Source organism: Danio rerio, chromosome 4, assembly GCF_049306965.1.
Source record: "Danio rerio strain Tuebingen ecotype United States chromosome 4, GRCz12tu, whole genome shotgun sequence".
Taxonomy (NCBI): domain Eukaryota; kingdom Metazoa; phylum Chordata; class Actinopteri; order Cypriniformes; family Danionidae; genus Danio; species Danio rerio.
The window spans coordinates 37,874,961-37,898,621 of NC_133179.1; the positions used below are offsets into that span (position 1 = coordinate 37,874,961).

General features: G+C 33.2%; 2 protein-coding genes across 3 annotated transcripts in view; one reads left to right on the forward strand and one right to left on the reverse strand.

Moving 5' to 3' along the window:
• The window catches only part of LOC137491248 (uncharacterized), a 697,259-nt gene that overhangs the window by 357,047 nt on the left and 316,551 nt on the right, over positions 1 to 23,661 (reverse strand). The gene's annotated exons all lie outside the window — the stretch shown is intronic.
• On the forward strand, positions 8,033 to 23,343 carry LOC141381646 (uncharacterized). 2 transcript variants are annotated; one of them, XM_073947415.1, is made up of 9 exons: positions 8,033 to 8,138; positions 8,519 to 8,721; positions 15,921 to 16,048; positions 17,357 to 17,413; positions 18,459 to 18,536; positions 18,823 to 19,111; positions 19,214 to 19,383; positions 19,741 to 19,907; positions 20,395 to 23,343. In XM_073947415.1, the coding sequence occupies exons 6-9, from the start codon at positions 18,939 to 18,941 to the stop codon at positions 22,816 to 22,818; spliced, it is 2,934 nt and encodes a 977-aa protein (XP_073803516.1). In that variant the 5' UTR covers positions 8,033 to 8,138; positions 8,519 to 8,721; positions 15,921 to 16,048; positions 17,357 to 17,413; positions 18,459 to 18,536; positions 18,823 to 18,938; the 3' UTR covers positions 22,819 to 23,343. The 2 variants fall into 2 exon arrangements, with proteins under 2 accessions (XP_073803516.1, XP_073803515.1); XM_073947414.1 differs by lacking the exons at positions 8,033 to 8,138; positions 8,519 to 8,721; positions 15,921 to 16,048; positions 17,357 to 17,413; positions 18,459 to 18,536 and having other exon boundaries at positions 18,617 to 19,111.

Here is a 23,661-nt window from a genome sequence, read left to right on the forward strand (position 1 = left end):
GCCCGTAGATGCCACGGTTGACGTTAGCTTCCAGGGTTACTGACAGCTGAGGGAAGCTCTCTGCATATTCTGCCAAGCAGTCCTTTATCCAGCCATTGTGGATCTTTTTGGGTTGCTTGGCCAGTTCCTCCCTGTGCTTATCGATCACACTGCAAACACATTTGAACAATTGCACAGCAAATAAATAGCAAAATAAACTAGACTGAAAACATCTGTATAAATATAGACATTATATTTAATATAAAGTTAACTATATTATCTAATTTTAGTAGTTCTTAAATTTATAAAACACAAAATGGCATGTGCTTACAACTTCATGTAGCCCACATCGTTTTCTGCCAGCCAGTGGAATGGGGCGTTGGCATACTGGCCAAAAGGTAGCACCAGCTTTCCCAAACACTGCTGCCGTGATGGAGCCAAAGTTCCTTCAGCTCGAAGGAGCCTTTCTGCATGATTAAATGCAGCATGTTCGTTCAGGAGCTGTGCCGGTGGGAGAGCAAAGCTAAGCTTTCTCTCCCTGTACAAACGGGCCTCCTTTGACGCCTGTAAAATGGCTTGCTGACGGTCCAGAGGAGCAGATGGATTTACAATCCGGAGTGTCGGCAATGCCATCTCGGAGGTCTCTGGAAAAAAACACATATATTGGATGGGTTTTAAGCCTTATGAATGATATCATGCAGTCATAAATATATTTAGAAATTTATGATAACACATTATTAACATTATTAAACATAAATGCATGCTTTAAACAATATAATGCTTGACTTGAATGATATAATGTTGTAATCTCAAGCTAAAAGGCATCAAAGTAAACATGAATGGTTGATTACATCAAAACATGAATGGTTAATTAATGTAAGCACATGTCTTAATGTTTACATAAATATTTAATGGAATAAATGACTACAAGGTGGTATCGCTTTTTTTTAATGCTGTCTGTCATGTTTATAAATGTTTTCAGAGAAATAAATGTGCCCATTTATGTGCTGATCGTTGCAGTTAGGATGATTTCACATTATTGCAACATATTAATAATATAATAAAATGATATAATGCTGTAATTACTAGCTACATGCTATAAAGATTTATTAACATAGACGGAGCTCACATGTTAATGTTTACATAGGTATTTATTACTAAAAATCACAGGGCTGAATAAGCTTTTTAAAAATGCTGCCTATCATGTTTATAAACATTTTTAGTGGTTCAAAGGTGTTTATGTATGTGCTCTCATTAAAGATATGACTATTTCCCATTATAAAAACATTAATAACATTAAACATTTGAATAGAACGTTATAATCACCAGCTAAAGGCCATGAATAGTATATTTAGGTATACTTGTCTTGACTTTTACATGAATATTTACTGTTATATTTGATTTACATAAATGCATACATCGATATCAGCTTTTGTTAAATGTTTTGTCATGTTTACAGCATCAGTGACGATGAAACAAGTGTTTTCATATATTCGTTGTGTTTATAAATATTGTGTTAAACGTAAATTCACTTTTAGACAGCATACAAAAGCATATTGTGTCCGAGACATTGTTGTTTTGTCATTTATGTTTGTTTTTGTCAATCGGGGACATGATGAACGTTACGGTGGAACAGGATAAACAGTACGTCGCACCGAATGTCTAAATACACGTTAAAACACCGGTTTACTGTACATACTGTAACTTGTCACGATCCGAAAATTAATCTTTATCAATCAACAACAATACTGCGTCGCAATAGAACACCAATTGCAAGTTTTTCAAGCTTGATAAACACAATTAGACTGTTTACAACAGCAAAATTAATCTTTATGTCTGCTTAGTCAATGATTTGAGTAGTAAAATCAACAGATGTGGACTCACCTTCAAAGCAACGCCGTTGTATGCTGGTTGTAGGTTATTTGAGCTGAAGAAATCCAGTGTTTATGCATTTACATTTGTTTAAAACAGAAAATGCGACAAACTAAAGTTTGAATCCTTTGATTGCGGCGAGAAGAGCGAAAGGATGACGCCCCCTTGCAGCGATTGGACGGCTGGATTCACAATCCGCTGTTTTCATTGGTCGCAGACAGTAGACAATATCTACGGTCACCGTACACATTGCACGACTGTAGAAAGAACCTCTGCGAATTCCCCAAATGTGGGAATCTCGACTGCATAATTTCTGGTAGTGGGGGACTGCGTTCGCGCTCTCCCCTGAGCACAGTGGTTCAAGACAGAGTTCAGGCGGTAGCGTGGGACCCGGCTGGAGCGTCGCTCCCCTCTCTTCCTCGTCCTTTGCCAAGCCTCTTTTGCTCCAGTAGTGGAAGGCCTGCCCACCCGTCGCTAGAAGAGTCTGTTCAGACGCCGAAAAACTACTCGAAAGGTCCCCCCTCAAAGCGGTTTGACCAGGTGAAGGAACACGCAAAGAGAGCCCCCGGTGGCTTTTGTCCGCCAAGCGAGTGTGCCCTGTGGAACGTCAGGATTTTATTTGCCGGCCTGCCGCTGTTACTGACGGAACGAATGCAGACCGTGTGAAAGGTCATCATTTTATCTGCCATTAAGTAAGCGAACGCTTCTGCTCGGATCAGAGGTAACTTTGTTTCAAGAACTGCAATCTTGTGCAGACGTCTGTGGCGTTTTGGGCAGAGGGACGGTTCTAAACCAATCTGAACCAGAGGCAATTTCGCAGCCAGCCGTCGGTGGTTTCCCGTCTCAGGAATGTAAGGTGCCTGCAGCGGGAGGTTGTTCCGTTAGCGCTTCCGCTTTCGTCAGTGAAGTTCTTTTGCGGAACGTTTGTAGATCCCGTCGTGTTCTTCAAGCTATGTCGTTTGAGCACTGTGCTGATAGGCTGACGTAAGAAAACAGGACACGAAATATACAAGGCGAGAGTGCAAAGCACGGAGCTCTAGGCAAAGGCGGTCCGAACCGCAGCAAAGCAGGAGGTCGACATGTCCAAATAGACCAAATCAGAAACTAAGCAGAGAAAAACGGCATCTGTAGAGGAAGAAAACAGATGGAGGAAAAGAAAGAAAGAACAGGAGGATCCCCTCCCCCCATAGAGGGTCTGTTATCCCCAGATCGAGTGCGTCCAGTGGAATCCATGTGTTGGCAGCCCCAACTGATGACAAAACACGAAGCAAGCATCTGGAGGAAGCTCAAACTCTTCATGCGTTGCCACAGTTACTAGCGAGTGGTTTGCAAGCACAGGCACGTCTGCTGCAAGTACAGCGCCGTCAGGAGACAGGGGTTGCTGGCCCATTCCCCCAATAGTATGATCCTGCACAACTGGAGTAGCTGCACTCTCAGGACCGCATGTTTAGGACCGCATTTTTAGGACCCTAGTTTTTTTGCAGAAGCACCACCTACCGGATTGGATGACAAAGTGAAACTGCATTTCTAGGACCCGTTTTGGAACTGCGCCACCTACCGAATTGGATTATATAGCGGAAACTTTCAGGCACTTTTATTACAGAGGTTAAAGTGTAAAACGCCTGCTTTAAGTAACAATTTTAAAATAAAACAAATGAATTTACACCTAAAATATAAATGAATAAATAGAGTTGAGTGCCTTAAAAGTCTTAAATTCCTTGAAAAATACTGTATATTGATGAACCCCATTACATTGAACAAATTAGCTCAGTATTAAGGAAAATAAATTGAAATCAAATGGGTTCAGCATTTGCAGTTACTAATTTAAAACCAGGTTGTAAAGGTTTTAGAGAGACAAGACGCAAGAATGATTCAAGAATGTACATTTATATAAATATCCACACTTTTTTTTTTATTAATGCAATTCAACCACAAAATTGACCCCACTGTTTATTCAGTTGCTGCATTCAGACTGGCTGTAGACTTTAGCTCCTGTGAATGAGAGTGAAGAAGAAAGTTCAAGTATATATATATACACACATATACATACATATATACATACATATAAATACACACACACATACACACACAAACATATGTATATATATATATATATATATATATATATATATATATATATATATATATATATATATATATATATATATATATATACATACACACTGGGGTAAATAAGTATTCAACAAGTTCCCATTATTCTCAGAAAACATATTTCTAAAGGTGCTATTGACCTGAAAACCAAAGAAAAAAAATATATGAACAGAAAACAAATCTAATTACTTTACAAATTGTTATCAACATCTGGTGAAAATTTCAAGTCAACAGCACCTTTATAAATATGTTTTCTGAGAAAAATGGAAACGTGTTGAATATTCAATTCAATTTTAATTAATTTCATCTTTATTTCTAAAGCACTTTTACAATGTAGATTGTGTCAAAACAGCTTAATATTTATTAAATTCAGTTCAGTTTAGTGTGGTTTAGTATTCACTGCTGAAAATCCAAACACTAAAAAAAAGCAAATCCATCGATGCACAGTTCCACAAGTCCTAAACCAAGCAAGCCAATGGCAACAGTGGAGGAACAAAACTTTACCAATTGATGAAAGGGAAGGAATAAACCTTGAGAGAAACTAGGCTCAGTTGGGCACAACCATTTCTCTTCTGGCCACACTTCACATGCAGAGCTGCAGTCTAGGCGCTGGAGGCAAACACTGGGCGTCCATCGTAGAGAAGCTGCAGGTGTGAGTAGGTCACCAGCTGGTTTTCAGGCTGGACCACAGGGTCAATGTGGGCACTCATCTGTCACTGGGGTCTTTCATTAATCAGTCTCATGCTCTCCACTTCTCCATGACCACCACAGCATCTGCTCATGATATGGTCTGTTTCAGGATTATGGATACATTTAGAAGTCCTCTATGGTGGCATCATCTCTTCACAGGTTACGATCTCTAGAGGCCTCTGGATGAATATCCCCAGGTGGAAATAGGGAACAAGGAAAATAATTAGCGCAGCTGCTGTTCATAGTGTATTTAAACAAGAGATATTAAATATCAAGACAAAAATGAAGTGCTAAGAGATAAAATAGCAGTTATATGAATAAACATGAAACGCACATGATTATTTATAACAAAATGTCTGGTTAAGACAGCAAGAGTGTTCCCTCCAAGTGGTTTGTCAATCCCACTCACCCGCATAGAGCACATAGGGCAGCACAGTGGTTAGCACCGTCGCTTCACAGCAAGAAGGTTGCTGGTTCAAGCCCCGCCTGGGCCAGTGGTCATTTCTGTGTGGAGTTTGCATGTTCTCCCCATGTTCAAGTGTATGAGTGTAAATGGGTGTTTCCCAGTACTGGGTTGCAGCTGGAAGGGCATCCGCTGTGTAAAACATATGCTGGATAAGTTGGCAGTTCCTTCTGCTGTGGCAACCCCTGATAAATAAAGGGACTAAGCCGAAAAAGAAAATGAATGAATATATATATTCTTGAATATGTAAAACAATGTATATGAACTCAAAAGGTTAATCAATTGTTAAGAAATAAAATTCAGATTAATATTTAATATAAGAGGTATAATAACAAACATTTGCTTTACAGTGTAAGCTATAATATATATATATATATATATATATATATATATATATATATATATATATATATATATATATATATATATATATATATATATATTTATTTATTTATTTCTGGCTTAAGCGTATGCACTGTTGGGAGAACCAAACAGGAAACTTTACTCCCAACTCCATATTTTTAAGTTTATAAGAGCAATACCCACCTATTGAATGGTCTCCCTTCTTTCGTCAGTTGTTTGTAAATCTGTCTGTTAAATTATTTTACTTCACTGAAATAGAGAACAATCACTGTTGAGTTAACATATATACCAGTAACAAAAAGGCTCTTTGAGCATTGTGCCAAAATTAACCATATTCTGACCTGTAATGATAATCTTTACCAGAAAGAAAGACCTGCTCAGCATTATCCAAAGACCAGCTCCTCAAGACACCCAGAGGATGTACGATGGCCTATGAAAAAAAAAATCATTTAAATATGAACTAAAATACTACCACAGAACAGCAAATCATTTTACATGGATTCATAAATGAGTAGCACCCAGCATGCAGTTTATATACTTATTTGGCCAGACATTCCTCTGGAAAATGAACACCACAGATAAGCTGCACTTCATCATAGATATGCTATAAACTCAAGAACACAGCTAGCATTTGTAACTGTATTTATAAACTGCTTATCAATGTCTATTTAATGTAGAGTTAATGCTAAACAAATAAAATATTAATAAATTAACTAGTTATTAAATGCTTAATAATTATTTATTTATAGTATGCAGATGTTATAAAGTGTTACTCAACAGTTTGAGATAACCTCAATGAAAATCATCCTGTAGTTTGTTTTCTTTTCCTCCTACAATGAGCCTAAGCAATCCAATCATATTGGCCATAACTTCTTATTCGCCAGGTAAAACATACCTGATATAAATTAAAGATATGAGACTTTATATGGTTAAGACCTGCAGAATAATCCTAACTTTCAGAATCTCATTCATCACTGTAAAACGATGACAAAACATCAGGCTAATAACACATACAGTATTGTGGGGCTAACAGAGCGGCAGTCAGCACAATTTTTAATGTGCTAATGTAATACAACGAATAACACGAATTCAGTAAAATATAGATAAATCTAAAACTCTTACATCAAACGTGCTTTTACCATCTTAGTTTAATACATGTCACTAAGCACATTAGCCGTTAAGTCAACAAGCCATTAAATCAACAATGTTTCATTAAACCATGGTCACGAGCTACGAACGTCGTATAATCAAACTAGAAAACGAACTCTAGAAAATTATTAACAGTTATAACAGCTCTCACTCTGGCTGTGTAAAATTATCCATAATTATTATTATAATATTTTATTCTTCTTCTGGAAAAAATATCGTCACGTAACATTTTTGTCCCAGACCCTTAAAAGTGGGGTAAATCATGCAGGCTAATCTGGCATTTCTGCATAAACTCACTGTATAAAACAGCAGTATTACAAAATAAACACATACTTTAACAGTTTAAAATAAAACTTAATAGATAAATCGGTACTTACACTTTCCTTGTCATCAGTGTCGTCCATTAGCGCATCCATAATCCAATCCGACAGGTGACGCTGTCACAAAAAACTAGGGTCCTAAAGATGCGGTCCTAAAAATGCGGTCCTGAGAGTGCAGCCACTCCAGTTGTGCAGGAATACCCTTCTCCAAGAGCCTCTTTATGCATGTGCAAAGTAACTGAGTAGAAAGCATAGTAAATTTTGCTTCACCCGCACTGTCTTAGATGAAACTGCATTTGGAAGTATCGTATCCAGAGGTTTTTTCTTTTAGTGTTAAGACTAACGGCTGTTTCACACCGCAAGCGCCAGCAGCGCGTGAGCAGAGCGTGTTTTTTCGGCGTCCATGTTAACAGATTAGAGCTTTCACAATGCACACAGTAGCAGCGCGTCAGAGCGAGGCGTGAGCGTCGCTGAAGCAGCAGTGCAGCGATAGTTTTGGCGCCGGGTCTATTTTTGACGCGCTGCTCACGCTCAATTAAAGTGACAGTGCATTGATAATGACCAAAACACAATGAATGACAGTAAAAAGTAGCAATTGTACCCAATAAATGCCTTAATAATGTCAACTGATTTATATATAGTCAGTTGTAACCCAGGTTACTAGTGGGTAGTACACAGCAATAGAGCAAATAGAAACACCCTTATAAATATGAAAAAAAAAAAACATTGGCAGAATACTCAATTAAATATTATATATTAAAATTATGTATTTATATAAATAATTCATAATAGAGTATTATACAGCATTCAAGGGAATAGTGCTTTAGAAGAACATCATCGTGCCTTAGACTATAGCAGCAGATCAGCTTTACAAACAATAACAAATCTCTGTCTGTTAGCTTGTGTTTACCGTTGCTATGGTGATTCAGTGTTCGCAAGGGAATGCAGAGATGTAAGTTGTTATATTAATAACAGTAGAAAACTATTAGATTTATATCTTTTAATGTTTTAAATGCGTATTAACTGTGAAAATTGACCATTAATAAGATGCTGAAATGATTTCTATCATATATCTTTAATGAAGGATTGAGAGAAAAAAAAACAAGATTTGTATCTGTGAGTGAAATCTGCACACGAGTGCCACCTGGAGTTTTCCTGGTTTTTCGCTTTGATTTTGAATGATTTCCTTGGTGAGTTCGTGATTTTTTTTATTATTGTTTTCATTATAACATGATTTAAACTAGTGTCAAAAATGTGTTTCATTAATTAACCATTTGTTTGGTTCAGTAAAAACACAGTATTATACACAGTATTATACAAGTGATTGTGTAAAGTTTAAGTGAGAGAGTAAAATGCTGTCATTTGTAAAAAGAAAATGCCAAATAGGAGAGAGAAATAGGAAAAACACAGAAATTCAGCAGAGAGAAGCATATACATGGTCATTTATTGTTGCTGTTTATTTACAAATATGTTAAGCTGAGATAATGCATACACTGTAAAATGCTAATGGTTTTTTTTCTCCCCTTTGTTTGTTTGCTTGTGCATCTTCTTCTGGTTTTTCATCGGTGAGATGTTCTATTGAAGTCAGTTGCTGAATGTGATCTGCTCTGCATTCAAATTAATTGAAGTGTGAACTCTTTTCTGGATTTGGATTGTCTCAACTTCCATCGGTGCGTGTCTAATTGTGGAGTTGGACTGGCGAGCCTCCCATTAAGTGGATTTTTTGGATACACCTGTTGGAAAGATACAAAGTGAAACCTATTCAGCGTCATGGTAAGAGTGTAAATTTACAACAAACTCACAAGTGCAACATCCTGGATCTCTGGAACTGAATTTGCAACCTAGTTGTTTTGCAAAAGAATCTTTTTGAGTGTTCATCACCTGTACTGGACTTTTGGGAAAATTTGAAATGTTTTAAGTAAATGTTTTATTTTCATTTTTATTTTATTTGTACATTGTTTCATTGGAGTGTTCATTTGTTGCAATTTTTGAAGCTTTATAGAGAGAAGTTAATTGGTTTAAGAAGGGAAACCTTGATTATATATTGAATAATAAAACAATTTTAATATTGTATTATTAAGAGGGTTTTGGACGATGGCATTATATAATGGCATTATACGATAATTATATGGCATTATACGATGGCATTATATAATTATATATTATATATATTCACAACATGGAGGTTTATTAATAGGGTATGTCCTATTAATAAATTTGTAGGACATGTAAGCTCGTATAAAGCAAATAGCCTAAATAAAGAGATGCATGGATTAATGTAAATAAATAAATCTTTTCATTATGGCATTGTTCAAAATGGCTTACCTGGCTTTTCCAGAGGTCCACCTGAGTTGTTTTACTGGTTTTCTAATATTGCAGACTGATGCTTTTAACTGTATTCTAAACAGAAGCTCACTCTGAATCTTTTTAGCAGATCGCTATTGTGGATTGTGCTGCACAGCCAACTTAAAAGGGACTGCATCAAAGACAACCCAGGTGGCACATACTAAAAACAACAAGAACAAAAAGTATTTATAAAAAAGTAAGAATTTTTTTTGGCACAGCAGGGTCTTTCTTCAGGGCTCGTTGGTCAAGGGGTATGATTCTCGCTTAGGATGCGAGAGGTCCTGGGTTCAATCCATGGATGAGCCCTACAGCTCAAAAAAGCAGTGGAACTTTGGCATTTCTACATTAATTGTAGCACCTTTTGCTGTGACTTTAGTTAATGAACATTTAGTGGACTTGTAATTTAAATTAGTTTAACATGTACAATTATACAGACAAAACCGTCTGCTACCCTCAGGCAGATGGTTCCGCAGCATCTGGTTACGCACCAGCCGGCTAAAGGAAAGTTTCTTCCCTCAGACTATCAGGCTGATGAACACTTAACACACAGGCTCTTCCATACCCTCACTGCACACCATCGATATGTAGCATGCACTGACCTTTAGCCAATCCATACTTGAAACAACACTGCCTACAACTACGTGGACACCTATTCATTGTACATATCGCTGTCAATTTCACATTGTCATTTTATTTGTGTTGTTTGTACTGTCGTTGTATTTGCACTGTCATTGTTTTTGCACTTTCTGTATTTTTTTACTGTTTGTACAGATAATTTTTCATGATTTTTGGTGAATTTATATGATTTTTGGTGATTTTTCAAGATTTTTTCATGATTTTTCAAGATTTTTTCATCTTTCATGATTTTTCGTGATTTTTCAAGTTTTTTCATTTTTCATGATTTTTTCATTTTTTATGAATTTTCATGATTTTTCATGATTTTTTCATTTTTTAATGATTTTTCAAAAATCTTTCATTTTTCGTGATTTTTCATTATTTTTAAAAAAAATTTCATTTTTCTTGATTTTTTGTGATTTTCATATTTTACGATTTTTAAAAAAATGTTCATTTTTTGTGATTTTTTGCGATTTTTCAAAAATTTTTCATATTTTGTGATTTTTCAAAAAATTTTCATTTTTTGCGATTTTTCAAAAATTTTTCATTTTTTGCGATTTTTCAAAAATTTTCATATTTTGCGATTTTGCAAAAATTTTTCAGTTTTTGTGATTTTTCAAAAAAAAATTATATTTTACAATTTTTCAAAAAATTTTCATTTTTTGTGATTTTTCAAAAATTTTCATATTTTGCAATTTTTCAAAAAAATTTCAGTTTTTGTGATTTTGCGATTTTTCAAAAAATTTTCATTTTTTGTCATTTTTCAAAAAATTTTCATATTTTGCGATTTTTCAAAAAAAATATAAATTTTGCGATTTTTCAAAAAACTTTTCATGTTTTTCAAAAAATTTTCATGTTTTGCGATTTTTCAAAAAAATTATATATTTTGCGATTTTCCAAAAAATTTTCATGTTTTGCGATTTTTCAAAAAAATTTAATGTTTTGCGATTTTTCAAAAAAATTTTATATTTTGCGATTTTTCAAAAAATTGTAATATTTTGCGATTTTTAAAAAAATTTTCATGTTTTGCAATTTTTCAAAAAATTTTCATATTTTGCGATTTTTCAAAAATTTTTCATATTTTGTGATTTTAAAATTTTTTTCATATTTTGCAATTTTTCAAAAATTTTTCATTTTTTGTGATTTTGCGATTTTTCAAAAAAATTACATTTTTTGTGATTTTTCAAAAAATTTTCATGTTTTGCGATTTTTCAAAAAAATTTCATATTTTGCGATTTTTCAAATAAAATTCAATTTTTGTGATTTTTCAAAAAAAAATTATATTTTGCGATTTTTCAAAAAATTTTCATTTTTTGTGATTTTAAAAAATGTTTCATATTTTGCAATTTTTCAAAAAATTTTCATATTTAGCGATTTTTCAAAAAATTTTCATGTTTTGCGATTTTTCAAAAAAATTTCCATATTTTGCGATTTTTCAAAAAAATTTAATTTTTTGCGATTTTTTAAAAAATTTTCATTTTTTGCGATTTTTCAAAAATTGTTCATATTTTGCGATTTTTCAAAAAAAATTCATATTTTGCGATTTTTCAAAAAATTTTCATGTTTTGCGATTTTTCAAAAAATTTTCATGTTTTGCAATTTTTCAAAAAAATTTCTTTTTTGCGATTTTTCAAAAAATTTTCATGTTTTGCGATTTTTCAAAAAATTTTCATGTTTTGCGATTTTTCAAAAAAATTTCCATATTTTGCGATTTTTCAAAAAAATTTAATTTTTTGCGATTTTTTAAAAAATTTTCATTTTTTGCGATTTTTCAAAAATTGTTCATATTTTGCGATTTTTCAAAAAAAATTCATATTTTGCGATTTTTCAAAAAATTTTCATGTTTTGCGATTTTTCAAAAAAATTTCTTTTTTGCGATTTTTCAAAAAATTTTCATGTTTTGCGATTTTTCAAAAAATTTTCATGTTTTGCGATTTTTCAAAAAAATTTCTTTTTTGTGATTTTTCAAAAAATTTTCATATTTTGTGATTTTTCAAAAAATTTTCATGTTTTGCGATTTTTAAAAAATTTTTCATATTTTGCGATTTTTCAAAAAAATTTTATTTTTTGCAATTTTTCAAAAATTGTTCATATTTTGCGATTTTTCAAAAAATTTTCATATTTTGCAATTTTTCAAAAAATTTTCATATTTTGCGATTTTTCAAAAAATTTTCATATTTTGCGATTTTTCAAAAAATTTCATATTTTGCGATTTTTCAAAAAATTTTCATGTTTTGCGTTTTTTCAAAAAAAATTCATATTTTGCGATTTTTCAAAAAAAACTATTTTTTGTTATTTTTAGTGATTTTTCAAAAAATTCTTTTTTTGTGATTTTTTTGCGATTTTTCAAAAAATTTCATATTTTGCGATTTTTCAAAATATTTTCATGTTTTGCGATCTTTCAAAAAATTTTCATGTTTTGCAATTTTTCAAAAAAATTTAATTTTTTGCGATTTTTCAAAAAATTTCATATTTTGCGATTTTTCAAAAAATTTTCATGTTTTGCGATTTTTCAAAAAATTTATATTTTGCGATTTTTCAAAAAATTTTGATATTTTGCGATTTTTCAAAAAAAAATTTATTTTTTGCAATTTTTCAAAAATTGTTCATATTTTGCGATTTTTCAAAAAATTTTCATATTTTGCGATTTTTCAAAAAATTTTCATTTTTTGCAATTTTTCAAAAATTGTTCATATTTTGCGATTTTTCAAAAAATTTTCATATTTTGCGATTTTTCAAAAAAATTTTATATTTTGCGATTTTTCAAAAAATTTATTTTTTGTTATTTTTAGTGATTTTTTAAAAAATTCTTTTTTTGTGATTTTTTTGCGATTTTTCAAAAAATTTTAATTTTTTGCGATTTTTCAAAAAATTTCATATTTTGCGATTTTTCAAAATATTTTCATGTTTTGCGATTTTTCCAAAAATTTTCATGTTTTGCGATTTTTCAAAAAATTGTAATTTTTTGCGATTTTTCAAAAATTTCATATTTTGCGATTTTTCAAAAAATTTTCATGTTTTGCGATTTTTCAAAAAATTTTCATATTTTGCGATTTTTCAAAAATTTTTCATTTTTTGTGTTTTTTCAAAAAAATTTTCACTTTTTGCGATTTTTCAAAAAATTTTCATATTATGTGATTTTTCAAAAAATTTCAATTTTTTGCGATTTTTCAAAAAATTTTATATTTTGCGATTTTTCAAAAAAATTTCATATTTTGCGATTTTTCAAAAAAATTTCATGTTTTGCGATTTTTTAAAAAATTTTCATTTTTTGTGATTTTTCAAAAAATTTTCATATTTTGCGATTTTTCAAAAAATTTTCATTTTTTGTGATTTTTCAAAAAAATTTCATGTTTTGCGATTTTTCAAAAAAATTATATTTTGCGATTTTTCAAAAAATTTTGATATTTTGCGATTTTTCAAAAATTTTTCATTTTTTGCAATTTTTCAAAAATTGTTCATATTTTGCAATTTTTCAAAAATTGTTCATATTTTGCGATTTTTCAAAAAATTTTCATATTTTGCGATTTTTCAAAAAAATTTCATATTTTGCGATTTTTCAAAAAAATATTATTTTTTGTTATTTTTAGTGATTTTTCAAAAAATTCTTTTTTTGTGATTTTTTTGCGATTTTTCAAAAAATTTAAATTTTTTGCGATTTTTCAAAAAATTTCATATTTTGCGATTTTTCAAAAAATTTTCATGTTTTGCGATTTTTCAAAAAATTGTATTTTTTTGCGATTTTTTAAAAAATTTTCATATTTTGCGATTTTTCAAAAAATTTTCATATTTTGCGATTTTTCAAAAATTTTTCATTTTTTGTGTTTTTTCAAAAAATTTTTCATTTTTGCGATTTTTCAAAAAATGTTCATATTATGTGATTTTTCAAAAAATTTAAATTTTTTGCGATTTTTCAAAAAATTTTATATTTTGCGATTTTTCAAAAAATTTTCATATTTTGCGATTTTTCAAAAAATTTTCATGTTTTGCGATTTTTCAAAAAATTTTCATATTTTGCGATTTTTCAAAAATTTTTCATTTTTTGTGTTTTTTTAAAAATTTTTCATTTTTTGTGTTTTTTCAAAAAAATTTTCACTTTTTGCGATTTTTCAAAAAATTTTCATATTATGTGATTTTTCAAAAAATTTCAATTTTTTGCGATTTTTCAAAAAATTTTATATTTTGCGATTTTTCAAAAAAATTTCATATTTTGCGATTTTTCAAAAAAATTTCATGTTTTGCGATTTTTTAAAAAATTTTCATTTTTTGTGATTTTTCAAAAAATTTTCATATTTTGCGATTTTTCAAAAAATTTTCATTTTTTGTGATTTTTCAAAAAAATTTCATGTTTTGCGATTTTTCAAAAAAATTATATTTTGCGATTTTTCAAAAAATTTTGATATTTTGCGATTTTTCAAAAATTTTTCATTTTTTGCAATTTTTCAAAAATTGTTCATATTTTGCAATTTTTCAAAAATTGTTCATATTTTGCGATTTTTCAAAAAATTTTCATATTTTGCGATTTTTCAAAAAAATTTCATATTTTGCGATTTTTCAAAAAAATATTATTTTTTGTTATTTTTAGTGATTTTTCAAAAAATTCTTTTTTTGTGATTTTTTTGCGATTTTTCAAAAAATTTAAATTTTTTGCGATTTTTCAAAAAATTTCATATTTTGCGATTTTTCAAAAAATTTTCATGTTTTGCGATTTTTCAAAAAATTGTATTTTTTTGCGATTTTTTAAAAAATTTTCATATTTTGCGATTTTTCAAAAAATTTTCATATTTTGCGATTTTTCAAAAATTTTTCATTTTTTGTGTTTTTTCAAAAAATTTTTCATTTTTTGCGATTTTTCAAAAAATGTTCATATTATGTGATTTTTCAAAAAATTTAAATTTTTTGCGATTTTTCAAAAAATTTTATATTTTGCGATTTTTCAAAAAATTTTCATATTTTGCGATTTTTCAAAAAAATTTCATGTTTTGCGATTTTTCATAAAATTTTCATTTTTTGCAATTTTTCAAAAAATTTTGATTTTTTGCAATTTTTCAAAAATTGTTCATATTTTGCGATTTTTCAAAAATTTTTCATATTTTGCGATTTTTCAAAAAATTTTCATTTTTTGCGATTTTTCAAAAAAATTTTCATAATTTGCGATTTTTCAAAAAAAATTCATTTTTGTGATTTTTTGCGATTTTTCAAAAAATTTTCATGTTTTGCGATTTTTCAAAAAAATTTCATATTTTGCGATTTTTCAAAAAAAATCATTTTTTGTGATTTTTTGTGATTTTTCAAAAAATTTTCGTTTTGCGATTTTTCAAAAAAAATTCATATTTTGCGATTTTTCAAAAAAATTCATTTTTTGTGATTTTTTGTGATTTTTCAAAAAATTTTCATGTTTTGTGATTTTTCAAAAAAATTTCATATTTTGCGATTTTTCAAAAAAATTCATTTTTTGTGATTTTTGCGATTTTTCAAAAAAATTCATTTTTTGTGATTTTTAGTGATTTTTCAAAAACTTCATTTTTGTGATTTTTTGCGATTTTGTAAAAAAATTTCATTTTTTGCGATTTTTCAAAAAAATGTTCATTTTTTGCGATTTTTCCAAAAATTTTCTTTTTTGCGATTTTTTAAAAAAATTTCTTTTTTGTGATTTTTTGCGATTTTTAAAAAAAATTTGATTTTTTGTTATTTTTTAAAAAAAATTCATTTTTGTGAATTTTCAAAAATTTTAATTTTTTTGAATTGTTTATTATTTTTTGTTTTTTGTGATTTTTTGTGCTTTTTCAAGATTTTATAATTTTTCATGATTTTTCTTGATCTTTCAAGATTTCATTTTTCGTTATTTTTCGATGTTTTTTCATTTCTCGAGATTTTTCGTGACACTGAAGCGGTTCCAGCAGTACATTCTCAGCAAAGATATAGGCTTTATTTTATTTTTTTAACTACTTTATTAAAAATATATATCATGCTGGCAACATTTCATGCAAACTACAACTTGTAACTCACAGAAACCCCCAAAGGACAGGCCTCTTCCTGCAGTGGCGGCCAGCTCCAGCTCATCGTGTTCTAGAGGTGACGGTGGATGCGCAGATGATGCGCTACTTGTGAAAAACCCTCAATGCTTTTGAAGCACAAGGTGCACAGTAAATTCATTGGTGTTCAATTTTTAAGTGTTGTGGTAATTCAGAGTGAAGTGTTAAAATTCTAGAGTTATATAAAGTGTCATACACTAAAGCTCCAGCAGATCTTTATGACACACAGACATCAAGAATCAGGATATGAACCTCAACCATGGTTGCTAAAAAGAAAAAAAGCTGCATATTTCATGCTGGGTGCCAGCATAGTACAAAGCTCCCAGCATGCATTGCATCATAAATAAATTATGCAGCTTTATGTTGTTACAATCTCTTTCTTTTTATTTATTTTGTGTTGTGTTTGGGAGGTAATATTTCAGTAGTTTTTTTAATTGATTTTTATTTTTTTTGTTTGTCACCATTATTGAGATTCAAAGACTAATTGTTGATGTCTGTGTGTTTTTAAGTGCTGCCATAGATCAAACATTCACATTGTAAATCATGCTTTTAAAGTCATTAATTGTTAAAGCTGCAGTGGTTTCATTTGTGTATTTTATTTATTTCACACACATAACTAATGTGACACTGAATTAGAAAACAAGCAGGAGAAGATGGCTTTGATATCATAGTTAATCTCTTCAGACTGACTCTTACATTTTCTTTTGAAATTTCATGCTACATGTAAGAATAGTGTGATTAGCACTAATAATTATAGCATCCAAATAAAATAAAAACATTTTATAGCAAGAAGTTGAAGAGCCCTACTAAAGCAGACTCTGTCCTCCATCATGGTGACTTCAAATGAACAACAGAAATTTCATAAAGAGCTTTTGTTCACATGACAGAATTAAAGCCAAAGCTCAGTAATAAGTGAAGCTCCATGATGAGTTGTTTTAAAGATGTTGAAAATAAAAATAAATTTTATTGTGTAATTTGTTTATTTTTTTTTATTCATTATTATTTTATTTAAAGTTTTATTCTCAGTTAATTTCATCTTTGGTTTTGGCTACTGCTGCCAGTATTTTGATATACATTTTTCATATATTTTACACAATAAGAGTTTGCTAATTAACACTCTCTGAGTGGTAATTTTTTTAACACTTTCAAAAGTGTTATTTTAACACTTTTTATAGTGGTTCCCATATAAACACTGAGGGAGTGTTAATTTGAACTCTAAGGTAGTTAAATCTACAATCTAAAATTTGCAGTGTGTATAACCCTTTATTATTGTCTTTAATTGTTTATGTACCATAGCATAATCAATTAAACACAACATCAAAACACTGTGCTGATGAGATTGTCTTCTTGCTGCTTTGACACTGACTTTTGCCTATCTTGTGTTTTTTTTTTTTTTTTTTGTCCTTCTTTAGCAGTTGAGGACAAAGGCGGTCTGCTGAAGAAACCACCCAGCTCCTCTGAAAGACAAGGTATATCACATAATAAATGTCACTTATTAACATTTATTCATACTGTTGTAGCATGAACTACAGTTAAGGGGCGCTCCTGTGAAATATTTATTTAAGGTAATGGAGCAAGGACATGTTCACAGTACTTACGATAGTATATTATCTTCTGAAGAAAGTTTTATTTGTTTTATTATTTATGTTTTTCTATTGGCTACAGAACAAACAGTGTTAAGCTAGTTAAGCCTTTACTTTCTCAATCTGAATATGGTAACACTTCAGTATAATAGTCCTTTAGTTAATCAATTTACTAACACTAAGTGTCACCAATCTTGTGCCGAATTTATTAATTACAGTTCAACATTAATGCATTATTAAAATCCAAAGTTGTGCTTGTTGACATTACTTAATGCACAGTGCATTAATGAACTAACGTTATTTAACTTAAACATTAAATCGTTAACAAAGATGAATGTATACTGTAATTAATGTATTAAACTTCTAAGTCATGTCAGTAAATGCATTAACTAATATTAACTAATGGACTATTACTCTAAAGTGTAAAGGGTGACACTTTACAATAAGTTTGTATTAGTTAATGTCAAAGCATTTACTACCATAAACAAGCAATGAGCAATACACTTAATACAGTATTTGTTCGTGTTACAGTCATCCATGCCAACTCACAGTCCATCAACTAAGCATTAAATATTATTTTAATAAAACATTAGTACATGTTGAACTATGAATAAAAATGTTGTACAAGCATTGTTCATAATTAGTTCATGTTAGTAAACACATTATCTAATGAAACCTTATTGTAAAGTGTGACCCAATATTATGTTCTGTCATCATGGCAAAGATAAATTATAAGAAATTAAGTTATTAGAACTATTATGTTTAGAAATGTGCTTGAACAAGTCCTCTCTCCATTACACAAATAATTGTGAAAAATAAACTCAAATTTAACAGGGGGGCTTATAATTACGGCTTTAACTGTATGCATTAATAAATAAAAGTCGTCACACAAAGACACTGTGTTCTGATAATCACAACTGTGCTCATTTAGGAGCCGGGGAAGCAAAGAGAAGAAAACGTTCCTGTGAAGATCTGTCACAGAAGCCCCACTCAGACTCTCGACTGTCAGGTTATTCTAATTACCAGGTGTCATTTGAGGGTTGGCACAAGATGTGGGAGTCTGGTCTTCATGGGCTGCCCAGTGCAGACATACTGTGGCTTAAGGAGGATGCTGAAAGGGGACTCTTTCAGAGGGCTATGTCTTATAAAGACAAACATGGAAACAGAAAGTGGAGGAAAGTCCTGAAGGATGACCGGATGTGGTTTCACCCTCCAGAATTTCCTGGAGTGGTGGAAGGAAAAGTCCCCTCGGCAGACTCCTTTTTTCACAGCTCCGTTTTTTTTCTGGAGACCAGTTGGTGTGTGGCGTTACAGTCTTCGGTGCCCAAGGTCTGACTGCCCAGCACGCACCAATCAGAAGGCTTTTCTCTACCGTTGTGGGTATTCATCCACGGTAAGACAGATCTGCCACATGTCTGGCTGGTACTCCATGCTGACTGAGGTCCTGGCATGCGACGCCTGTAGAAAGGCTGCAAAGGAGTCGGAAGAGCATACTATTGGTCGTTTCCTGTCATGGGATCAGTGCATCCTTAATCAGCTCAGTCCAGCTCACAGAGCGGTGTTTCCTGCTGTCTTGACGCTACGGTGAGTCTCTAGCAGAATACAAATCATTGTAAAATTATTCAGAGTCTAATAAAAGTTAAGACTCACCATCATCTAATGATTGTGTTGCTCCTATGATTCTAGGCGTGGCGTGGACAAGCAGGTGATCCGCCTGATGAGGGATCGCACTGAGGGAAACACCATGGTGAAAGTTTGGAGACAGGTGCAGGAGAGCCACTGCGAGGACTATCTGCAGAGAAAGGACTTGTACACCACTCTTCTCAGCCAGTACAACAAACCTGGGAAGATCACTCGTAAGTCAGAGTTAATTGTTTTCTTTAAGGGATAGTTCACCCAGAAATGAGTAGTTTTAAACCTTTATGAGTTTCTCTCTTTTGTTAAACACAAAAGAAGATATTCTGAAGAAAGCCGAAATCCTGTAACCATTGACTTCCATTGTAAAAAAACAAACAAATACTATGGAAGTCAATGGTTACAGGTTTCTGACATTTTTCTAAATATCTTGTTTAGTGTTTAAAAGAAACCCATAATGGTTTACAGTCATTAAAAGGATCAGCAAATGATGACAGAATTATTATTTTTAAATTCCTATCCTTTTGAGCATTTATTCAAAGATTAAGCAGCAAAGTGTCTGTTTTCTCTGCTTTTAGGGAGTTTGTGCCAGCAGTTCCAGCGACCAACAGCACGGAGAGAGCCGCCATCTGCCAGACTGATGAGAAAGGCGTTCCTTATCTCAGAGGCAGATAACATCGAGGACTACCGTACTCAGATTATGTCCACATTTGGGCAAGTCCTGAAGTACGACTCCACCAAGAAGGTAAATTTAACACAATGGAAAAAAAGTCAGTTTGTAAACGTATTGCTAAACCTTTTTACTGTTATTCTTTCAGGAAATCCTTTATCAGAGAGATTTTATCCTTAAAATATTATTGTCCACTTTTGCATCATGGGACATTTTAATCATTTTTTATTAATGACAATTGATAAGTAAAGTATTATTATTTTTAAATAATAAATAATTATCAATAAATTAATATCTAATATGGGTTACTAGTGCTTTAAAATCCTGTTTTTCACCATCACACGCACCAGATTATTAATCATACTTACCTACGTCTTTGTGTGTCGTTTTCTTCAAATCAGGTTTCCTCTTGCATGCTCTGCATCCGAAATCTAATGAGCTGCAATGCAAAAACACATTATTAATTCATTTCTGAATATTAGTGACTATTACTTTCTTGGTCTGGTGCAGAAAAAAAAAATACAAAAATGTTTAAATCTGTTTGTGTTGTATTTGTTATCAGATCTGCAAGAAACTCTCCGGCGATGGAAAAGGCACTGCAGAGTGGTGTACCAATGTGGCCAACGAGCAGGGGCAGATCCTCATATCTGTTCTCACCTGTGAGGAGTCATTGGAGAAGATGAGGCCGATGGCTGAAGGCCTCATGGAGAGGTACAGGAGAGCTGACGAGGCACCGCCCGAGCTCATGTATGTGGATCGTGGCTGCTGTCGCGTCCACGCCGTGTCCTCGGTTGAGCAGCTCTTCAGTGACTGGACGGACAGAGGCATGCTGGTATGGCTGGACATCTTTCATTGGATCCATCGATTCGATGCAGCCCTACGGACAGATCATCATCCAAAGTATGCCCTGTTCAAGTCTGCCCTCTCTGCTGCCGTCTTTGCCTACAACAAAGACGACATGGCTCTTCTGGTACAGGCGATACGTGCCGGTCACCCAACCAACTATGCCTCCCTGACTGACAGCCAGATCATCGAGCTGCGTGTCAGTAAATATGACCTCAGCCATTACGTCAGGAGGATCACAGTTGGTGCACAGGAAACATGTGCGCGCGTGCAGTGCGCCATTGATCTCCTGAAGGGAGCCGCAGGGATGGATGAGAATCAGGTGCATCTGTTTAAGGACTCTGCAGCCATCGACCACGTCTGGGAGAACCAGCAGAAGCACCTTGAATGCATCCAGGATCCACCAGGGAGGAACATGTACACCATCACCAAGTATGTGACCCGTAACGGTGTTCGTCTTGCGCGGTACAGTACGGTGAGAGGAAGCAACAGTCTGGAGGGCTTTCATTCCTTTCTGCCTGACATGATACCGGGACCCCACTGTGCTGCCGTACCGTTTCAAGTCTATCTGTTGGCTGGCATCGCACGCTGGAACTCTAACAGGGAGTCAGCCAGCGTCCAAGGGCGGAAAGGGAGGAAACATATGGTGTACATGTCTCCTCTGGTCCATCGCCTAAACCAAAGGTGCCAGGAGCTATTTGGGGAGGTGGAGGAGGCAAACTACAGGCCTCCGGTTCCTGCTGGTGATGAGCGCATTGGTCTGGAGTACCTGTTTTCCCAGTCCTCAGAGCCCTTCAGTGCTCCTGATCATTATGCTCAGACTAGAGAGACACTTCAGGCAGATGAGGATGAGGACGAAGATGTTCCTGCTGGGGTGGCAGAGGAAGAGGAAGAGCTGCAGGAGGAAGATGATGATGTGGGCTACTCCTCAGACCGCGAGAGGGACAGCCTGACTCCTCTGAGGAACCGTCTGTGCCTCACCGATCAGGCAGTGGCTGCTGAATTTGACCCCTGTGTGGAGGACGTGTGCGGTCCCAATCATCTGCCTGGGTACCAGCATGTAGAGGATCTGTGTAAAGTCCTTGTTGAGATCGCCCTGGAGGAAGGAAAATTTGCCTTAAATGAGTCGACCGGGCAAAAGGTCATCAGCGCCTGGAACAAGCTTGACCTCCATGACCGCAGCATCCAACAATTCAACAGCCTCTACTCTGCACGCTGGGGCAATGCTCTGTTTGGCTGCACCAGTGGAGATCCGACTGAGGCGTCCCTGGTGCAGAAGCTCAAGTTCAGCAAGCGGTACTCAGCCGCACACTTGGTGGACTCCAGAAAGAACCGGCTGATGTACTGCCTGGTCAAACAGCTGTGGCTTCATCCTGGTGTTGGAGGAAAAGCTAAAGGGTCACCGCTGAAACAGCAGATCACTAAACTGTACCAGCGTGTGCAGCAGAGAGTGACGGTGGACGATGATCAGCTCAGCAAACTCGGGATTCCCATCCTGAAAAGAAATTCAAAGTGCGTGAGCGAGTTCATGAGGAGGCAGGAGGCACTGTCAGCCACAAACGTCACCGACCAGGGTCTGTCTGTCCTCCGTCGTCAACAGAGCGTCTCCAGCACCAGCCAGCCCCCCGCTGAGGAGCTTCCAGAGGAAAGACCCCATACCAGCCGGCCTGCAGTGCAGTATCCCATCACCACTTCTCTGGCCGGCACCCGAAAGTTGAAGCAAAGGCTCCCGCAAATCTTACCTGTCCCTCCCTCTGCTCTTGCTCAACCAGTTCCTGCGCCGGCCCATTCGATGCCCGCAGGACTCCGGCACACACACACTCCGCTGACTGCACCTCCCGCTGTTTCCTTGCCGCATGCATCCACTCCGCTACTGTTGCCCTCAAGATCAACAGTCTACAAGAGGAAAAAGGCAGAACTCAGTGACTCTGGACATCCAACCTCAGTGAAGGTTTACATCTGTGCTCTGTGTGGCCAACCAACTCAAGGCCACAAGAAATACAGAAAGAAAAGCTACTGTGAGAGCTCCAAAGCCTCCACGTCCACAAACCTTGCTGGGCAGACGTTTGACTGTTTTGAAGACTTTAAAAGGGCTGTGGACGTTCTCTTGGGCTCTCAGTCTCAGGCCTCCGAGTCTGTCTAACTGGACCTCTATCCATGTTGCGGTTCATAGTTCTTGACTTGTAACAGTGTTATTGTTGCAAAAATGGATATGTTATAGTAACAGTTGGTTGTTTGAAAGTTTACAGTGTTTTACACTAATCTGTTGATTGTTGTAACACTGGTATTGATGCAAAAATGTATGTTATAATAACAGTTGATTTTTTAAAAGTTTACAGGTTTTTACGGTTTGCACTAATTTGTTGACTGTTTTTTACACTTATTGTTGCACAAATGTTCGCAATATTAACAGTTGACTGTTTCAGAGTATACATCGTTTTATACTAATTTGTAGATTGTAACTTATTGTTAATTTACAAAAGTTAAGCTTTTTTTTTTTTTTTTACAGTTTGCACTAATTTGTTGATTGTTGTAGAAACATATTTTATATTAACATTTGACTGTTTAAGTTTACAGTGTTTTACACTAATTTGTTGATTGTTGTAACACTGTTTTGTTCCAGAAATGTATGTTATATTAACAGTTTATTGTTTTACAGTTTACAGTATTTCTTTAATTGTTTTCTTGTTTTTATTTATTTATTTATTTATGTATGTATTTATTTATGTTTATTAAGTATATATTATCATAATTTTATTTAAAGTACTTTAATATAATTATTTTATTTAATTATTTATTTATTATAAAATTTTAGTAAAAAATATATATATAATTATGTTATTTAAAGTACTTTAATTATTACTTTGTGATAACTAATGTTGCTTTATATACTTTAATTGTTAGCTTTGTTTTTTTTTAAGAGGATGTATTTATTTATTTATTTTTTTATATCTAAATGCTTGACCTGGCAGTATTTTTTTATGTA